This window comes from Sabethes cyaneus, chromosome 3, assembly GCF_943734655.1.
Source record: "Sabethes cyaneus chromosome 3, idSabCyanKW18_F2, whole genome shotgun sequence".
NCBI lineage: Eukaryota > Metazoa > Arthropoda > Insecta > Diptera > Culicidae > Sabethes > Sabethes cyaneus.
In genome coordinates, this window is record NC_071355.1 from 2,242,850 (window position 1) to 2,256,430 (window position 13,581).

The following is a 13,581-nucleotide window of genomic DNA, read 5'->3' on the forward strand; positions in this document are numbered from 1 at the left end:
GTACTGGTGAAGGTGACATTTTGTGTGCCATTTCGAATTCATTAACCGTAAACACAGAAGATTATCTACAGATACTGAACTGATTGGTAAAGAAGCTTTTTCACTAAATGTGACAGGGGTAAATCATGTCGCACGGGGCTCCTTGCAGTCCCTCCATGATGGCCCGGTCCATCTGCAGCAGCAGTCGGTTGTATTTTTCATTTTTCGGAATTTCCGGATCGAAAATCTCCGCTCCCTGTACCAGTGCGTGGGCAGCACGGGAATATTCGTTTGCGGTGCGCGGCGCCCGACAGGCCGACTGTAGCATGCAACCCTCTTGGCCGGAACCTTCCGCTGCCAGGTAGCCAATCATCAGACCGGCTTCGCCGGGTTGGAAAAATAATCCTAACAAGTGGAAAGGCGGAAAGATAGATTATTGTACGATTATGTCATTGGTACTTCTGGGGTACTGGAATTGCATCACTTAAAACCTCGCCATTGTGTCACACTTACGCACGCCAGTCATCGCTCAATTTACTTAGATAATTTTTTTCTGGTTATTGTGTTCACCAGCGAAACCGGAAGACAATGCGAGGTTTCTTCACGGGCTCTCTATTTTCATGTGCCTATGCATACTTAGTAAGTGCTACTTACCATCTTCACTTCGGCCTCGGGCGTAGTGTCCCCAATTTCCGGCACCAATCAGGCCGGCAGCAAAAATGAGTGCCTTCAGTAGGAACAGCACCAGCAAATTGGTCAGATTTAAGCTCAGCACCTGTGCCGGAAAAATGAAGCGTTAGCTAAATGCGTCAATATGTTGGAGGAGAATAATAATAAATTTTGAAAAAACAGATGCTTTTTTGCAACCATCTGATTTTAAAAAAGATAAAGAAAGCTATTAACATATTACTGTAGTGAGTGATTTAGCATTTAGCTACCACTAAATTTTGTTAACTATCTTTTCTGGTCACAATAATATCAGTTTTTACGAACGGCTGAGGTGAAGTTCACATTAACAAAAACATTACACTGGGGACACAGGACATTACATTAAGGCTTGTTCTGAGAGGTGAGTGAGATATGGTAAATTTTAATTCAATCGTCACTCGTCTCGTCATTAAAACCCTTAATGGAAGCGTCGGCTAGAACGTTTAAAACATTGATCCATAAATTCCCGTACAAAAGATATTAGCTCGTTTGCACTTTTGCAGTTGCGTTATTGTTGCCCTCACAAGGTCTCTGATATCTGGAGAGTTGTCCATTAGTGCGGAACTTGTACATTCCAGAGATCGTTTTAACAGGTAACACAACGATATTTTTGTCCAACAACTTTTAAGCCTTGCTGGCAAAATATGAAGTGAAACATTGGACGGCTTCACGGCGCCCCAGGGCACAATTCCGTAGAACAAAACTTACTGCAAGAAAGATCAGCGCTGATGAGATACCTAAATCAGTTCTATCGAGCCATAATTCTGTTCATTTCACTGCTGAATTACCACCATATTTTAAAAAGTGAACAAGTCCTTACGAACTCGAAGATTTAGATGGCAAAGGAGTATTTGGCCAGCTGAACATCTGTAACCGTGAAGGTTTAGTTGTAGAATGTCTATTATTTTGAGTTTCATTTGCTAGATGGGTTACAGGAAAAATTCATTTTATATTTATTTTCTTTTTTCTTTTAACGACGTATAGCAGTCGGCTTGCTTTTTTCTGTTGGAGAAGAATAAATGCTTAATGCGAAAAATGTAGATTCAGGCAAACTGAAAAGTTCTTGATATTAGGCCAAAAATATAAACTTAGAAAAGGTGAGAGTCGAACTCACTTTGTTTATTTATTAATCTATTTGTAAAAAATCATTGGACTTTTAATGGTCCTCATGGTATGAAATAAAATACAACACACATGCGACAGAAAATGCATACAAAGTACAATTTCAAATGTATCATCTACGAGAGAATCATCGTTGAACGTTATTGGCCGTCAAGTTGCAGTCGAACCAATCGTAAACTTCGTTGAACCGCATTATCATAAATCATTTCTCATTTGTCTATTGTTCAGTAGTGTAAGGTTCTACATTTTAAAAAATATTACCGCCGTTTTGTCATAGTAATTACAATTCTAATGCTTGTTTGCATCTAATCACTAATAAATTAATTTATCTAACGGTTCCAAAAACTTATGCGACCACTCTCAAAAATAGCTTCCGATGAAAAACGCTTTACTATGAGAGATAAACTATCTTAAGTAATAACACCTCGAACGAATAGTGAATTGGCGTAAATAGCCAACACACACTGTTACGCTATTAAATCGTTCAATGAAGATCCAGTCTGGAACGTATATCCTAGGTTGTTCTCGCTGTCCGATGACACCGGAGGTACAGATCCCATAACTCATCTACGGCGACTTATTATAAACAGCGCTTTAATTATGGTAGGATTGATTGCAAGCCCGCCAAGTGACCGCTCCGAAATTCTTTCTAGGTCTACATTCATCATCCTGGTGATTTGCAATGTGCAGGAACTAAGACGACCGATGTATAGTTGTACGGCATCAGCATATATCTGGATGAAACAAAATTTAAGAATTGTCGGAAGATCGTTTATGTAACAGCAGAACAGCAACGGGCCGCGAACTGAGCCTTGCGGTACACCAGATGTAGATTCGGCGCAGCTGGAACAGTGACCACCACAGTACACTGTCTATTTTTTGCCTTGTAGACATGCATACAATATATTCACAGCCAGTACAGAGGAAAAGTTGAATTGAGCCTCTAGTTTTGTCAGCAGTTTCCAGTGAGGGATAATATCAAAAGCCTTTACCAAATTTGACAGCAGAAGAATACCAACTGCTTTTTTATCGACTACCGCTCCCAAATCGTCATATACTCGGAGCACAGCAGTTTTAATGCTTTGACCTTCTCGAAAACCAGCCTGGAATTCAGTTAGTTGGTTGTAGTTTGCTATGTAGTAAGCCATTTGTGGGATGGTAAATGGTTGAATAATGCGCTCCAGAACCACCACGAAGTTCCACAGCCTCTTATTCAGCAACTCCTATCTCTACCTCCTCGTGGTACCATCCGGGATACGTTCCTTAGTTGAAATCGGACAACCGGCGAAAACTAGGGTCGAATGCGGACAGAGAAGGGGGCACTCATGCGAAGGCTGAGTGTAAACTCTCCGCCTGCAGGACGGTTCTTGTAGAAGGTATAACTACTAGGAACCAAAGCAGAGGGTTCAAAGCCCCTAAAGGAGATGGTATTGATAATTGTTATCCATGGGTATTATGTAAAAACTTGAATGGATAAACCCCTAATCCAAGGTGTGATGCGACCCGTACCGAGGTATGAATGGTGGAGGAGGTTTTATAAATTCTCTCGCCGCAACGGAACCTGCGGAGTACCAGGGCGCCCTCCACAGTAACCTGCCCTTGCTGCATCAAGCCGGTCACTGATGCAGTGGACGATTTCTTACCATGCATGCTCCCTCTGCCAAAAAAAACAAAGACACGAAAGAGGTGGAGGGGAGAATAGGAGCGTAGGGGAGGAACATCTAGCCCTGTTCCTCGTCTATCCTCAATACGCCAACTCGTAGTAAGTCGAAAGACGAGATGGCTCCAACTCTGAAGGGTGAGCTGAAACTACGGGAGAGCCGAACAGTCATGGCCAATTGGATGGCAGTACAATCGCTCAAACCTTCTAACTATTTATAACGTCGAGTATTAAGGTATTCAAAAGTTGCTGAGTCTCAATAAGAGAGATATCAGCACGCTTTCCGGTCTTGTGACTTTTCATTGTCCGAGTAAATATCATGTTCGGAAACTTGGTTTCGTACAAGAATATTTAACCAAGGAACACTTACTCTGCAATTGCGGTGCACAAATAGCACGCAGACTGCAATATCTCAAAAAGGGGATCAGGGTAACAAGGTTCAAACCCATGTCACCTCTGACTGACACCTGCCTCGCTTCAGCTACCAGCCTATCATTTCCTTAATAAGTAATAGGTCAGCTTGAAGCGTACAGAAAAAGTAATAAACGGGGCATACCACAATAGTTCAAAATAATGGAAGCAGTGGTTAGGGTACTCAACAGAAGAAGAAGAAGCCATTTGTTGTTTGAGAAGCTTTTCGAAGGATTTCGACAGTGCGTATGTATGCGTATGCTGATCGGGCGTGGACTCGTAATGTCGTTCAGATGGGCCTTCTTTTTCAGTAGTGGAAGATCTTTGCATGCTTGCCTCATTCGCTTCACTCGTTCCCACAAGACCATCGACGAAACCGGATTGGGTCGTATAGTCCATAGTTTGCATTCCGTCTTTCCAGGTAGCTAAAGGAAATTCCTAGTTCTGTGGTGTCGTTCGGGAGCATACATGTGCAGGTGACTCAGAATGGTGGGTCAATTAATATCTCCTAAAATCATTTTGGCCAGGAGCAGGGCTGGAGCGTTGGCACGTCTTCGTTCCTGAGTCTCGAAATTAAGCAAACGGCAACGTTCTTCATATGGCGGTTGGTTTCTGGGATTACGCCATGGAAAACTGTGCGCAGCATGCCGTGAAAATTTCTTCTGTACTGCTTCGATTCTGGCGATCCAAATTTGTTGATTGGTGTTCTTATAGATCACAACTCCGAAGTAGTGAATGATCGAAAATAGTACGGGTCACGGAACTCCTTAGCGAATTTAAAAATAAATCCAAGCTTCTTATCGGCCTGGAGACATTGTGTACAGTAATGCCTCGATATAAAGCAACTTTAACTTAACAAGCATTTGGACTGGTTGCAAACGACAGAAACAGTGAAAATCTTGGGAGTGATATTTGCCAACTCTTTGCGGCAAACTATGCAACTAAACTGGGATAAAGCGGTAGGAAAGCTCACACAAGTACTATATATGCAGTCTTTTCGATCTCTAACGCTGTTACAAAGGGTCACATTCCTCAATACTTTCGCTACATCCAAGTTGTGGTACTTAGCATCAAATATAGCCCCGACAAGTGCACACACGGCTAGAATAACCTCAGCAATGGGAACATTTCTCTGGCGGGGAATTCCAGCCCGCGTTCCGATACAACAGCTAGCACGAAATAAGGAACAAGGCGGACTCGGATTGCAACTGCCAGCGCTCAAGTGCAAAGCGCTGCTCATCAATAGGCATATCACTGAGCTAGACTCAATCCCTTTCTATAAAGCGAGCATTACACAAAATAACCTAAATCCGGCCAATTGCCCATGCCTTCGTATGATCAAGCAGCAACTACCGCTTCTTCCCCCGCATCTACAACAAAACACAACAGCAATCTCCATTTACCAGCACTATGTGGAGGGTACGGAAGAACCAAAGGTGCAACGAGAAAATCCAAGGTACAACTGGCGTCAAATCTGGAAAAACATCCTACGCACGCGAGGACTATCGTCACAACAAAGAACTACATTATATCTGATGGTGAACGGAAAAATAGAGCACCGACGCTTAATGTTTGTTAGCAGAAGAGCGGATGGTGAAAACTGTCCATACTGTACAACGTCAAGCGAAACACTTGAGCACAAATTTAAAGAATGTATCCGTGTAACAGCCGCATGGGAACTGCTGCAGGATACGATCGCACCGTTTCAACTAGGACACAGACGCCTCCAATTTCGTGATATCATGAAGCCAGTGTTGAGAGGAATCAACGGTAGAAATAAAGTAGAAGTGTTGAAGAAAATTGCAAATTATATAAATTTTATTGATAAAGCTAGTAATACGATAGATATAGGTGCTTTAAGATTCGAACTACAATTTGATCTGTAAAAATTAAACTATAATAAACTTTACTATTGACAAAAAAAAAAAAAAAATTTAACCATTAATTAGATTAAACACAACTAAACATGTACCATGCTGCATCAAAATCCGGACGGTACCAATATCCGGACACCTTCACTAATTTATCCTTATTAAGTAATAATAAATGCAATTTACAAGGTGTAGCTATGTGGATTACTTTGCAAATATATCTAAGACCGTTTATACATAATCGGTGGTTAAGTAGGCTGCGCGAAATAACTTAAATAAATCCAAACGTAACGTTGGTGTCAAACAGTGTTTCTTTTCTGCGAGTTTCTTAGATCGCTATAAAGTAGTGCTTTCGCGATTTAAGGTTTTGAGAACTTATTATTAAAAGAAACCACTTTTTTTTAACTTAGCATGGACAAAGAAGGTAAATTTTAATCAATTGAACCGGTGTCAATAATTAATGTGTTGGAATAAGGTGTATTTTTGTAAATAATTACGCTGTCCGGTTTCAAAACCATGTTTTTAGCTCCGGACATGTTTGACTATTGATGGTAGCTGCCTAATGTTTTTCTTAGAAAATGCAAAAGTACACATTGAACCAGGCAGAAGTTGCGCTACAAGAAGGAGCCTCGATCCATGGAACCGGCAAAATATTTGGAAATCTAAAATTCTTTAAGGCATTTAATGTAGAAGTACTTAATCACTTTCATTCTCTGGTTAGGTAAGTGAGTCAGTGTCGTACTTGACTAGAATCGTACCGTTAATGACACAAAAGTGCAATTAAACGTAAAAAATGTGCAGAGAGATGATTATTTAATCATAAGTTGATGGTGATAAGTTGTTTACTAATAGGCATACATTTCTTAGACAAAATATGAGAAAGTTTTACCTGTCCGGAAAACGATTCAAAAGTGTCCGGATATTGATTCACTGAGATGTGAGGTGTCCGGATTTATGAACACGACAAGCCTGTTCATCTTTTTTATTTTAACGTATTTTATTGAGCTTTTATTGTAAAATTTATGTGTTATTGCAAATTTAAGTTTTATATTTGAATATAGTACAAAGCAATTACTAGAATGTTGCGAAATTATTGTTTACGGAGCATATTAAAAATATGACCTGCTTAAGTGTCCGGATATTGATGCAGCATGGTATGTCATTTTCTCTGCTTTATACTGAATACTGATTTAGCGTGTACGCTTTCACTTGTCATTATATGTCATCATCAACATAACTTTTATATCCAGTCCTCAGAAGTAACCACGAGTGTTTTTACATTTCTCCGTATTCCCATTAGGTTATGGGCTCCAGTGATTCGGTTTCAACGCGTTTATAATCGTTTTCTGGAAGATTAATCGGTTCGGTCGGGAAATAAGTAAAAATGTCGATGGAAACCAGCAGCCAGCAGTTAGCAGCCAGCGAGTTATAGCTGCGAGTGGCAGTATTTCGTTACCAGCAATAGAAAGACTTCGTAGCCGGGAGAATTATTGTTCGTGGACGTTTGCAACTAAGACGCTTCTGATCCGGGAAGGAACTTGGGACGCTGTTACACGATAGGACGATGATCCGGTAGACACACAGTCATTGCGCGCACTAGCTACGATTTGCCTCAGCATAGAACCCATCAACCGGGTGCAGAGCACCGACACGGCTAAAAAGCCATGGCCTAACCTGAAAGATGCCTTCCAGAACAATGGAATGACGAAACGAATAGGATGACTGTTTGTCGGTGGAGGAATATATCAGCGAGCTGATGACGACTAGCTACATGCTTTCGGAAGTGGGATTTGAAGTCGATGATGCGTGGCTCGCATGTTTGCTTCTGATGGGGCTGCCGGAATCATATGAGCCGATGATAATGGGCCTCGAGGCATCCGGGACAGCTATTACGGCGGATGCAGTGAAAGCGATAATTCTTCAGGACGTGAAAATCAGCAAAGCTCCAAGGTCTAGCAACAGTGATGACGCCTTTTACAGCCAGCATCGAAAAGGAAGGAAGAAACCGGACAAGTCTAACCTCAAATGTTACAAGTGCAAACGGCTTGGGCATTACGTTTCAGGATGCCAGAACAAAGAAGCGAAAGACAAAAGGGAAAATCCTGACAAAAGGCATGCAGCAATGAGCGTTTTTCAAAAGCCTTGTAAGTCGAATGTTGAATGGATTTTCGACGCAGGTGCGTCTGCGCATATGTGTTCCAGTCTGACTTTGCTCGAAAATTCGAAGTGAATGCTGCAAATGACACTGAAATGTCTGCAGTTACCAGTGCAGACTTGCAGTTAATTTGCTGTCTGATAGTAAAATATGCAGCAATGGCTACCGTGTGCTGTTTACCCAGGACGCTTGAGAGGTGCGAACTGATAACAGCGTGCTAATAGCGGTTGGTCGGGAGGTTGGCGGTCTCTGTAAGCTGTGCTTAGCTGATAATCCAGTGTCATGTTCAGCAAGAACCCAAGATGATATTGTCTTGTGGCATCGCAGAATGGGACATTTAAGCGAGCAAAACCTTAAATGGTTACGAAGCATCGTGACGGAAGTTGAATTTCGGGATGCCGAATTACCTGCCTGTGTAACGTGTCTGGAAGGAAAGCATCGTCGTCAACCCTTTAACAAAAAAGGAACGAGAACGAGTAGCGTTCTAGAACTGGTGCATTCGAATCTGTGCGGACCGATGGAGGAGACATCTTTAGGAGGCAGTAGATATTTTTTATCGTTTATCGATGATGTCAGCCGTAAATTATTCTTGTATTTTGTCGGATCCAAGGAGGAAGTGCTAGACTGTTTCAAAGACTTCAAAGCGTTTGCTGAAAACCAGACCGGTAAGCGGATTAAGCGACTTCGTACAGCCAATGGCACCGATATGTGAACCGTGCCATACGATCGTTTTTGCGTCGTTCTGGTATCAAACATGAAACAACTGTTCCGCACAACCCGGAGCAAAATGGGCTTGCGGAGCGTATGAATAGAACGGCTGTTGAGAAGGTGAGATGCTTGTTATTCGACGCCGGATTAGAAAAGGTCTTTTGGGCAGAAGCGACGGCAACGGCGGCATACTTAATCAACCGATCACCGTCCAAAGGCATATTCGCAACACCAGAAGAAATATTTAGTGGACATTAACCAGACATGTCGAACCTGAAAGTGTTTGGTGCGAAGGTTATGTTCCACGTTCCTATAACAAACAGGAAGAAATGGGACTCCAAATCAGAGTCGGGTATTTTTCTTGGTTTTGCTGCCCAATCGAAAGGTCTACGAGTCTACGTGCTGAGAACGAAGAAGGTGATAATCTCTCGCGATGTCTTTATGTCCATGTGTCTACTTTAAGTCGGACAGAGAACGAATCATCATCATAGCAGTATACGTTGATGATCTCTTGTTATTTTCAAATGACCAGAATTGGGTCAACGATATTAAGAAACAGTTGTCGGCAAGATTCAGTACGAAAGACCTCAGAGAAGCTACTCAGGTTCTAGGTATGCGGATCAGTCGGAAAGCTGGAGCAGTTATGCTTGATCGACAGCGATACATCGAAGAATTGCTTCAACGTTTTAACATGGTTGAGTGCAATCCTGTGTCTACACTAGTCGAAGTAAATCAACGGTTGCCCAAAGCGATGTGTCCGACTACGAAAGAGGAGAGGGACAGAATGCAGAATGTTCCATATCGAGAATTGGTTGGTGGATTACAGTTCTTGGCGCAGTGCACTAGACCTGATATTGCATATGCAGTCAATGCTGTCAGCAGTTTTTGCCACGATCCCGGTGAAGCTCATTGGACAGCGGCGAAACGCATCCTTCGGTACTTAAAGGCATCAAAAGACATAAAGTTGGTCTACAGGAAGCAAACTGAAGCAGTGTTTGAAGGATTTAGCAATGCGGATTGGGGCAAGGACCCTGACTCGAGACGATCTATTACCGGATATGTATTCCAGTCTGGCGGTGGATCAGTGTCATGGAGTTGTCGAAGACAGCCTGGGGTTGCGCTGTCCTTGTCAGCGGCGTCACAAGAGGCGTTGTGGAGGCGTATGTTTCGTGCGGAGTTGACTGGTAATAAACAGGTGGTCCCAATCAATTGTGACAATCGCAGTACTATTTGTTAGGCAGAAAATGAAACTATTCACCCAGAAGCAATCACATTGACGTGCGACACCATTTTGTGCGAGAACAGCTGGAGCAAAAGACAGTGTGTTTGCAGCACGTTAGTTCGAGATAGCAGAAGGCCGATTGCCTAACGAAGCCTGTACCGGTTCCCAGATTCGTCGAAGCCCAGCAATCTTTGGGATTAATCCAAATTAAAGTTTAAGCGGGAGTGTTAGCATTTAACCATTAATTAGATTAAACACAACTAAACATGTATGTCACTTTCTCTGCTTTATACTGAATACTGATTTAGCGTGTACGCTTTCACTTGTCATTATGTGTCATCATCAATATAACTTTTATATCCAGTCCTCAGAAGTAACCACAAGTATTTTTACATTTCTCCGTATTCCCATTATTATTTTTATTTTCGTTACGTTATGTCGAAGCATAAACGAAATTTATTCCTATTTGAATGAAAATAATTGCAAATGAACGGTGAACTTTTCAAACCGTTAACTTTTAAATTTTTTGATGATTACTCTTGTAGTTTGAAGGATACACTAAGAAAAGCCGAGAAGCGCAGACAGTGTAATGATTTTGTAATTGAAATTTGAAAACATAAAACACGGAATTGTATATCATCATATCATAACTTGCAAAATAAAAAAAAAAAAGGAATGGTTTTCGCCAGGGCTTGAAAAGGGATCGCAAGTTGAATGTGACTGCCGTGAATGCGAACTTTCCGCATTCAAACTCCGCTTTTTGAACGATCATTTGACTGTTTTTTTGAATCCAGTCAGTGGTTGTTTTTTTGTAGTATTGAATCATACGATTGTGCGGTTGCTTTTTGTTAGCGTGGTGATTGCCAGTCATTTGACTGTTTTGCAGTCATTCGCTGCTCCAAACGATAAAGGCAACTTGATCGAAACAAAAATGTCAAAAAATTTTAGAGCGCGTTCGTTCTGTTGCGTGCGATCGGCATTTGACTGAGCAAACTGCCAGTTGTGTTATGCATAGCGTTCGTATTCCACCTCTAAACGGACGGTGTGAACTCGAATGCGCGTTGGTGTGACTGCGGTAGAAAAAAAGGATCGGTCGAAGCCCTGGTTTTCGCACCAATCTTCAATCTTGTCCATTAGGCATTGCAGTTCAATGTAGTCGGAATCCATTCTGATTACCTTAAAGATTTTTACATCGTCGGCATAAAAAGACTGACGCCAGGTAGTCAGACAGCTGATAGTTTATTTATAAAAAGAGAAACGAACAGTGGTTCAAGCTGGCTCCCCTGTGGTACACCGGAGATGTTGCAGAAACAGTCAGAAAACTCGGACACGATCTTCACACTTAACCTACAGTGCGTTAGGTACGATTGTAGCCACTTGCAAAATGGTGCAGAAACTCTCAGTTTTTCTAGCCTCGCAAGGACGATGCCGTGATCCACCCGATCAAACGCTGCTTTCAAGTCCATGGTACTGCGTCAATTGGCACTCCTTCATTCATGTTGCGCAGGCAGAACGAGACAAAATCAACAAGATTCGTAGAGACTGAATGTTTTGGAAAAGACCCATGCTGGGGTGAAGAAATATAGTGTTGACAGCTAAGGAACAAAGTGTCCTTTACGATTATCTCGAGCACTTTAGAGCTGAAGCACAATGGATGTGTTGAATTAAAAAAGGGTTAATCACAGGTGTGTCTGCATATGTTTCACTTAGAGTGTATTCAAATGTCAACACAGTTTGCGTTTCGTTTAAGAGTCGTGGCAATCATGGACACAAAAAAGGAACTTATGATAATAAGTGTGTTTTTGAAAAAAATTAGAGCGTATATATCTCAAAGAAACTGAAATCCACTCGAAATAAACGAAAGATTCACCTTTTGTACAATCAAGCGATACAAACAAACCGACTCCCCAAACGTGACCGTAAACGCACTGTAAGGACACCGGAAACCATTGAACTAGTAAACAAGCGAATTCGACGGAAACCAGAACAGCCTGGACGTGAGATAACCAAGGAACTGGGAATTTCGCAGTTAACCGTGAAAAATATTTTGAAAGATGATCTCTGATTGATTCCATACAAAAAAACAAAGGGTGCACGGTTTGAGCAGAAGGCTGCTTAAGCTGCACGGTTATTAAAAAAAATGTGCTTGCTGCAGGATCACCGCAACCACAAATTGTTCTGATTATATGCAGCACATCTTTCTTATATTCCTCGGGAAAAACTGGCATTTCAATTGTTCCAGAATGTTTCCAGGGTGATGGTATGGGGTTGTTTCTCCAATTTTGAAAGTCCATTGCTGGTCATTGAGACTGGTGTCAAAATCAGTCAAAAGAACCATCTGCTACTCAAACAAAAAATACTTCAAGAATGCACCATACTACTTCTGCACCGTCTCACCAACCGAAAGCTACACAGGTTTGGTGTAAGGACAATTTTCCGGATTTTATTTCTTCTAAAGAGTGGCCTGCCTCTTAGCCTGATTTGAATCTTCTCAACAACTATGCTTGGGGTTACATGTTTAGGCAAACTAGGAAGCACCAAAGGATTGACTGGTGATACTGTCAATCAATAATGGGAGTAGATTTGGGATAAAATGCCTCAGGATATCGTGCTGTAACGCTTTTCAACAATGATTACAACGGATAGCAAATGGAGAAAGATTTGAATTGGACTAATTTAAGATAAATGTTATGGATATACTTCACACGAAATACATTCAAAATTAAAATTTTTACAAGCGTCTTATTTTTGCGTAAATTTTTTTGTAGCTCTCGATACGCTTCAGACGAGAATTATTTTATACAAAATCTGACATTGTTATAAAACCAAAGTATAAAGTGCCAAAACAAGATCAGTAGTGTGTGAAGGTGGTGTTTATCATATATCGAAGCTTGGGTTCAGATATATCGAAAACAACCAACACTTACTTACACATTCTTATACTTTTTTTACTACTTTTCGAACATCGCTTCCTCTCCTATTCTGGGCCACAGAACTGTGCCGTTAATACTTATTTCACTCACTCTTATAGTAATTTGTAATTTGCTTTTGAATATTTTTTCACAAAATTTATCCGAAAACCCGTTCTAAAGCAACGATTTGCACAGATCATAAACAGATGTCACTTGGTTCCGGAGTTATTCCGATGTTATTTGGACACATTGAGATGATTAGACACACTATCGTACACCCGAACGACTGTTAATTCCACTCAGCACCCACCTGACTATTCCCAGCGGACCGGCTGATCATTTCCTTCGCGAAGGAAACCGCCAGCTGCCCGGCAGGGCTCGCTATAAGCTGCTGAGCCGTTTCGGCGAATCCACGACCGACCGCAGTTTCAGGCCGTCCATTTGGACCATTCGGACCAATCGGACCGTGCCGATCAATTTCGTTTCCTTCAAAATCACGCACTTGACCGTTAATTTCGGCGATCACCAACGCGAGTAACAGCGCACCGAGCAGCGACGAAGAAATCCTTGAGATGCGCATCCTTTCCGGTACCTTAAACCACCTACACTAGTTGTTATTCCTGAGTCTTCTTCGAAGGGTTGCACAAAACTAAACCGTCGCTGTCGTAATCTAAGCAATATAAGTGAGTTTTCGCTTTTCAATTGTCCCTTTCGTAGTCGTTGGAATGCGTCTACCTGAGCCTATTCTGAAACCAAAACAACTAAAACGAAAACAATGAAGAGTGCACCTGCAGCTCAGTTGACAAAGAACGGTGGAAGGAGTAAAACCGACA

The 13,581-nt window shown here is 41.7% G+C and overlaps 1 protein-coding gene across 1 annotated transcript; it reads right to left on the minus strand.

Moving 5' to 3' along the window:
- Nucleotides 1–103: 103 nt before the first annotated feature.
- On the minus strand, nucleotides 104–13,328 carry LOC128744024 (uncharacterized). The gene is made up of 3 exons (XM_053840763.1): nucleotides 13,059–13,328; nucleotides 634–754; nucleotides 104–384 (listed from the first exon to the last, which is right to left on the minus strand). Exons 1-3 carry the CDS (start codon nucleotides 13,326–13,328, stop codon nucleotides 104–106), a joined length of 672 nt encoding a protein of 223 aa, XP_053696738.1.
- Nucleotides 13,329–13,581: the final 253 nt, after the last annotated feature.